We start from the raw sequence: 7,500 nt of genomic DNA, 5'->3' as shown, positions 1-7,500 counted from the left end.
TTAAAAACAAAACAACATATTAAGCCTATAATATAGGTTATAAAGGTAGGTATAAAGGTTAATAAAGGTTATAGGAATAGTACAAACCATATGATGTTAAATGAAAATAACAAACATATTCTAAGTGGCTCTTACGTACTATCCATCTGGATTTTTAGTGACCCCTCCATACTAAGGCTCTCGCCAGCCACTTGATTCATGAGTTGTAAAGCTTTTTCTTTGTATTAGTTCAGCGTTTCACTTGAATGTGTATCTTTAGCTCTTTGTTTCAAATCTTTGCTACATTTTCTTTTATGATTCATTTTCCCACTCAATTATTAAGTCTATCAAATGCATGATTTCATTTGAGGCAACAATTCTGAGCAGGATTTCTCACAGTCACAGTCCATTGTAAAACGATATGAGTGAGGTCGCACAAGTATGTTTAAATACGACGTGTCTGCTTCCTTTGTGTGCTCACCTTCGCACGCAAGCATAGTAAGGTATTTGAAAATAGCTTCTCAATACGTAGGCACAGCGTGGGCGCAGGAAAATGCACAAGTACGTCAGCTTTTAAGTTTCTTTGAAAATCACCCTGTCTTTAACCAGACAGAGATCGGTTCAGGAAAGTACAACAAATCCCTTACGACTGATTTGTCACGACTAACCAGCAGACACATGCAGAGAGGGGCACACCAGGGCCTGGTTCCCTGTCAGTGCCTGGTGCCTAAGCACCTGGAGTCTCCACCATGTTGCTTCCTCAAATCTGATGATTTCAGATATGTGAGCACATGGTAGGTGCTAGGGGCTGAAATGGAACCAGGTCAAGGGCTAGAGGGGGAGAGGAGGGGAGATGTTCCTTCCTGTCTAGGGTTGAACTAGGATCATGAGGAGCGATAGGGCTGGACTCGGTCAAGCAGGAAAAGAAGGGAGGATGGGAGGATGAGGGCGAGATGAGGAAGAGTAGAACACTATTGAGAGAAAGGGGGGAAAGGTGGAGAAGAGAGGGAGGGAGGGAGGGAGGGAGGGAGGGAGGGAGGGAGGGAGGGAGGAGAAGGGGAGAGAGGGAAAGGGAGAGGAGAGCAGACATGCCTGTACCTGGGCGACAGCTGCTTGGAGGGAGGAAGAAGTGGAGGAGGAGGAGGAAGAGTGGAGAAGGAGGTGGAGAGCAGCACCACGCTAGTAGGAGCTCTGTTGGAGGAGCTGGGGAAGAGAGGGAGGGGAGGGGGAGGGGCCAAGTCAAATCCCCTCTCCTCATTGGGTAAAAGATGGTGTCGTCCTCATAATCTAAAATGGCTTCTTTTCCTACTGATTAAATATCGAGTGGTTCAATATGGGGGCGGGGCGGGGGTGGGGGGTGGTTGGGTGGGGGGTGTTGCAGGTGTGACGGGGGGGGGCTTAGGGCCTATAACAGGCTGAGCCGCCACTGGTTAGTGTCGTGGACCATTTTGTGCCAACGTGCAGAATGGAGTCTGCCAAGCTGCGTCTCATTCCAAAAAGGCAGCATATCACACACAGCCTGTAGCCTGTGGTTCTACAGCGCTGTCACCCTACAGTATCCCATCCTTTCAGCTCGGTGAGGATGGGGTCATAGGACATGGGTGATAAGGGAAAGGAGGCCATCTTAGAGTATTGGGAGTCACCATGTGAATAGAGCATAGAGAACACCTGACATCTACTGACGGACAGGGTGGAGAAAAGGGGTGAGTGGACAGAGCAGGGATCACTGATGTTAAATGACTGGACCGGTCAGAGCAAGTTTTACACAGCATTGCTTTCACCAATCATGCCGTGATAACGAGTACGAGTGGAGGAAGCAAAGATGCGTTTCAAGAGTATTTGGAGGCCATAGCTTGTTAACTTTAACAGGGGACAGTTGGACACCACGGGAGGAAAACCACTGATTGGAAAAGCATTGGTCTATGCAGGACACACAGCCGCTGTGACTGGGCATTTATTTCTGTCTGTCTATCTATCTGTCTGTCTGTCTGCCTGCCTGCCTGCCTGCCTGCCTGCCTGCCTGTCTGCCTGTCTGCCTGCCTGCCTGTCTGCCTGCCTGCCTGCCTGTCTGTCCTTTATTTGTCTCATTCCAATCCCTCGTTTCCGTGATCGTTTTACCAATAGTGAATGTCTAGGACTCCTTTCTTTAGTGATATCTCGCTCTCTTTCTTTCTCTTTCATTCTTCCCTTCCCTCGCTTCTGTGACCAGGTCAACAACAGTCACTGCCGTGACCCACCAGAGGGTAAACAATCACTGCGCTGCCCGGCCAAGCCAACACCTCCTGGAGGGAACCTTGGCTCAATCAAACTCTGTCAAGCTCCAATGAGCTATGGGTGTGTGTGTGTGTGTGTGTGTGTTTGTGTGTGTATGTGTCTGTGTCAGTGAGAGTTGTTTTGCAGTGCGTGGGGGGGGGAGGGGGGGTGTCATGTGTAAGTGTGTGTATGTATGTGTCATGTGTAATTGTAGCCCTGTGGACATAGCCCTGCCTTGGAGATATTTGCAAACATGAAAGCATCATAATTGGGGTGTCAACTCATTTGTCTTTGTCCCTATCTGTGTGTGTGTGTGTGTGCGGGCGTGCGTGCCTCAGAGAGAACCGTGTGTGAAAGAAAGACATGATGGTTCAACCCCCTTTACTGTACGCACAAACTGCAAATTGCACTTCATAAGAGTGTATGGCAAAATCCGAAAAATGTAAATGTAAAATGTGATTGCGGGTGTCCGTGTTTTATTGTGTGTCTCTTTGTGGGAGTGTGTATGCAAATGCACAAGAGCATGTGTGATGGGGTGAGGGAGTGTGTGGGAGTGTGTGGGAGTGTGTGGGAGTGTGTGTTGGCGTGTACAGTACGAGTTGGGCTCGCTAAAGACTTGGACAGATGACAAACCGCAGTGCTGGAATAGCTTGTAGAAAACCACTTTCCATACCGTGTCTCCACTGAACTGAATAAAACATACATGACTTATGTGCTCTTTAAAAATGCAATTTCTTGATACAGAATCTCACAGCTGAACGATTAAGTTGTGCATCACAACTGTATTGTAGAGCACTCGCTTTGAATCCTGAGATCTCACACACGCGTGCGCGCGCGCGCGCGCGCACACACACACACACACACACACACACACACACACACACACACACCTTAGAAATGAAAGCGAGTGCGATTTGAATGAGAACCACTCGTGACCACCTGATACGTGACGTTATCAACATGGAAATCAAAGCTTACTGTGTCCTCAATGCATGTGCCGCCACACTCCAGAGAGTTAGCGACAGAGTTTCACATTGTGCTTTAAATGTGCTTATGGGAATCCTCCTAGGAACATCTTTAAAGGAGACGTTTATATGCAAAAGAAAGAAAAAAAACAAGTAAAGAATTCCTCAGGTCCCTAGTGATAGAATAACGGCCCAAATAAAGCTGGCCATGTTTACTAGGACACGTGCCCACTTTAACCATACAATGTTCCATGTATCTTGGCCAACGGGTGTGTGAGTGTTTGACAATATGGTGCTGAATACCATGGAGCCTTTCCTGGGCAAATCAGAAATTGCCAACTTCTAAGCTCTACATTAATTTCCCTGGTACAAAAGTTGATTGAAAAATGGAACCATGAAAAAAAACGAGACAGGAGCTTTCCGCCCTCGCAGCACGGGGAGAGAGGGAGATGAAGAATGTAGCAGCCCTCACTCTTTGTGTGTATGTGTGTGTGTGTGTGTGTGTGTGTGTGTCGCTTTTATGGAAAACTGTTATGTGCTCACTTTTGTCCATCGAAACCTTTATCTTTGTAGTACAGCTTTCCAATATGCATATTGAATTCCCTGGCAAACAAGTCCATTTCAAAGACAAACGGAAAAGTAAAGCAGACAGGAGCTTCCCGCCTTTGCGGCACGGGGAGAGAGACACACGGAGAACGGGAGATGAAGAGTGAAGCGACCGTCACTCTGTAATGCGCTCCACATACATTTTCACCGTTTTATGTATACAAAACAACAATGACTTATTTGTACCTTATTCAATGTACAAATAAAATCGATTAAATTGATGGAATTATTTAAAATCAGGCTTACATGTTGCATTTTATTTAACTTATCTCACTTTTTGTCCTCACCTAGGATTTGAACTCATAACCTTGCAGTGCCTTACTTGCTGTGCCACTAGGTCACTGCAGATTTTTAACACCCTCATGACTACATTGGGAAGACAACACATCTGTTGGTACTGTTATGTAGTGTTTCAGTTCATCTATGCCCCAGCCATTGATTTCAGTGATCCAGTGTTTTCTGCATAGTTGTCTAATGTTGATGGGGTATAGTCTATACTCTATTACATACTGAGGATTTCTTGAATACAAATATTTAACTTTGATAATGTTACTCATCCATTGCTAGAATGTATTTTACTTTGCACTGTATCGGTTCTAAGCTGCACTTTTATTTTATTTTTGTATGATATGTTTAATAAACACACATTACTTTGCAATAAGTTCCAGTTCAGTGAAGTACATTTCTATTCTACCATGTATGAAATTTCTCCTCAACATTAAAATAATGTTCTGAAATTAGTCATGTGTACATCCCAGTGTACTTGAATGGGATCACCTGTATGCTATACATGTGACTACTTAAAACATAAAACCTACTTAAAACCTAACCCTAACCCACACTAAACTCTACAGCCATCTCATATATGTGTGGGCTATACAGATATAATGATATAAAAACATTTTTTTTCTAACCCTAACCCATTATTACAAGCGTAAACGTATATTAATGGTAAAAGTAATGTAAATGCCTGTGCCAAAGCCTGCAATCTTATTCTGCAATGTAGATGTTTCTTTATAAATGCCTAAATATCCGTTTGTATTTTATATCTTGTATTTCGTTTTTTTAAACATGTGTATAGTATTATATATTGTATATATTGTATTATATATACTGTGTTGATACAAATGATGTATAGATTACGTCTAAAAACTCTTTGAGTGGTCCACAATGTGATTTTTAAATCTGTATTTTTGTATTGTTCAATTGTGGAGTGACACTAAAATAAACTATCTATCTATCTATCTATCTATCTATCTATCTATCTATCTATCTATCTATATTATTCTAACTGAGAATACTTCCTGTTTTGCCCTCAGTTTGGAACTATTATACTACATTCACACACTGGAGTGAACAATACGGACAACGTCATTCAGTTAAGGTAGCTAGTCCATTCTATTCAAAGGCACAATGACAGATCATTTACAATGAAAACAATATAACCTGAAGGTAACCTTTCTCACATGTTCATACAATGTTTCGAAGAATACGCCAGACCAACACCTAAGTTGAACAGTGGATACTAATATTAAAACTGACATCTCTGGGATGTTAACATTATAATATCTTGCAAACTTTGGTATGAGACATTGCCTCAATGACACTTTCTGACTGCCTGACTACGATCCTAAAATAACTTTTATGAGACAGTATTACCACATCCTATTTCCATCGTCTCTTTATGGTTGGCATAAGACAGTGAATCAACATCCTTTTACATAACTTCATACAATGTTTTGATGTTGACATTGCTGCACCATACCGTTTTCTGTCATGACAGATGGATATACAACCAAAAAGCAATGTTAATGCAACGTCAGTTTAAAACAATGCCTATGGGGTAAAACAATCCATTGGATCCTTTCCCCTTCCAAAGATGGCTGCACTCAAAGTTCCTTGTTAAAGCTCTTTATCCCAGCCTGCTCTAAGCTAAGCTGACTGAACATGGCTTTAAGCTCTTCTCATTGTCATGACATGCTTTCAAAGGGAGAGTGGTTTTCATCATTGAATTAATTGCAATCAGGATTATAATGGAGTCACGTGTATGTGTGTGTGTGTGTGTGTGTGTTACATTTTTACATTTTAGACATTTAGCAGATGCCTTTATCCAAAGTGACTTACAACAACTACATTTGTCTAAGTAAGTGAATCATATATATATCAGTCATTATAAGAACAACAAATCTATGCTAGGACCAGGGGCCATAAGCAGTCACAATGCTAGAAGAAGGAAGAATTACTTTTTGTATTGTTTTTACAGTAGATTAGTGTGTGTGTGTGTGTGTGTGTGTGTGTGTGTGTGTGTGTGTGTGTAGGAAAGAGAGAGAGAGAGAGAGAGAGAGAGAGAGAGAGAGAGAGATAGAGTGTGCTATATGTGCTGTGGATGTAGAAAGATTGCCAGTTTGTGTGTGTGTGTGTGTGTGTGTGTGTGTGTGTGTACCTTCTCCAGATGAGCAGGCCCACTCCCATGGAGAGCAGCATGATGAGGGCAGCCACAGACACCACCACGATGATCACCACTGGGTTCTGCTCACTGGACGCCAAGGCCACTGTGGAACGGATACACACATAAATTAAATTCACACACACACACACACACACACACACACACACACACACACACACACACACACACACACACACAAAAGCACAAAGAAGCAAAGAACAGGGACACACACAGAAAGGAGCACACAGATACACATGTACAAACACATGAACATGTGTTCATGCACTCGTCATGCACACACATGCACTGCACGCACACACACACACACACACACACACACACACACACACAGATACACACACACAAAGAGATAGGTGGCAAAAAAGAGACCCCCTATGAGCACGCAAAAAGAGGAACCATTTCACGGCTTGGCGGCAAATATCCCAAAGCTTCACACGTATATATTTCCACACAGACACACGTCTCTCTCTGTCTCTGTCTTTAGCAAACAGGACGCCTCATTGTGTGGGCTGGCCACACGCCTACACGGCCCTATCCCAAGCTGCCTGGCAGCGCTGGAGAGAAAAGCGGAGAAAAAACCCCCAAAAAGAAGGAGGAGAAGAGGCAAAGACGGGCACTCACGCTCGCCAAGTGTCTGTAGCTCAAGGGGGGCGCTGTAGGCTCCGTAGTCGATGGGGGAGGGGGAGGAGGAAGAAGAGGAGGAGGAGGAAGAGGAGGAGGAGGAAGAAGAGGAGGCGGAGGAAGAGAGGGGCGACGAGGAGAGGGAGGAGGGGGCCGGGGTGGAGAAAGGGCGGATGAGGAAGACGTAAGTGGTGCCAGGTTTGAGGTTGTTGACACTGATGCGGGTGGCGGCTGTCTTGACGGTGGAGTAGCTCTGGTCCTTTTGTTCCTGAATGAGAAGGGGGGGTGGGGAGAGAGAGAGAGAGAGTGAGAAACGTCTGTGAAACGTTGGCACATTACATTTACATTTACGGCATTTAGCAGACGCTTTTATCCAAAACGACTAGCAAATACATTTGTCTAATTAAGTGAATCCATCATCAGAAGCTTTTATTTCTTTATTTCTTAATTTAATTATGATTAACAGGAGAGAACTTGTACAGGGGGGTAGTGGGGGAGAAAAGGTCTCTAGGTTACAACTCTTGAAGCACTGAGAAAGTGGGAGGCTGTCTGTACACAAATCCAATAACTTGGCTTTTGCTCCTAGTTCGAACTTTGTGTTCCTGA

At 43.9% G+C, this 7,500-nt stretch overlaps 1 protein-coding gene across 1 annotated transcript in view; it reads right to left on the bottom strand.

Moving 5' to 3' along the window:
• The window catches only part of epha10 (EPH receptor A10), a gene marked incomplete at both ends in the record, with an annotated part of 118,713 nt that overhangs the window by 14,024 nt on the left and 97,189 nt on the right, over positions 1-7,500 (bottom strand). The window contains 3 exons of the mRNA XM_083684410.1: positions 1,078-1,182; positions 6,247-6,355; positions 6,895-7,162. Of these exons, the coding sequence (XP_083540536.1) occupies positions 1,078-1,182; positions 6,247-6,355; positions 6,895-7,162 (482 nt within the window). The remainder of the gene's footprint in view (positions 1-1,077; positions 1,183-6,246; positions 6,356-6,894; positions 7,163-7,500) is intronic.

The sequence above is a fragment of the Argentina silus genome (assembly GCF_951799395.1).
Source record: "Argentina silus genome assembly, chromosome: 14".
Classification (NCBI taxonomy): Eukaryota; Metazoa; Chordata; class Actinopteri; order Argentiniformes; family Argentinidae; genus Argentina; species Argentina silus.
The sequence above is the reverse complement of the archived record's forward strand: the minus strand, read 5'-3'. Positions and strand labels throughout refer to the sequence as shown.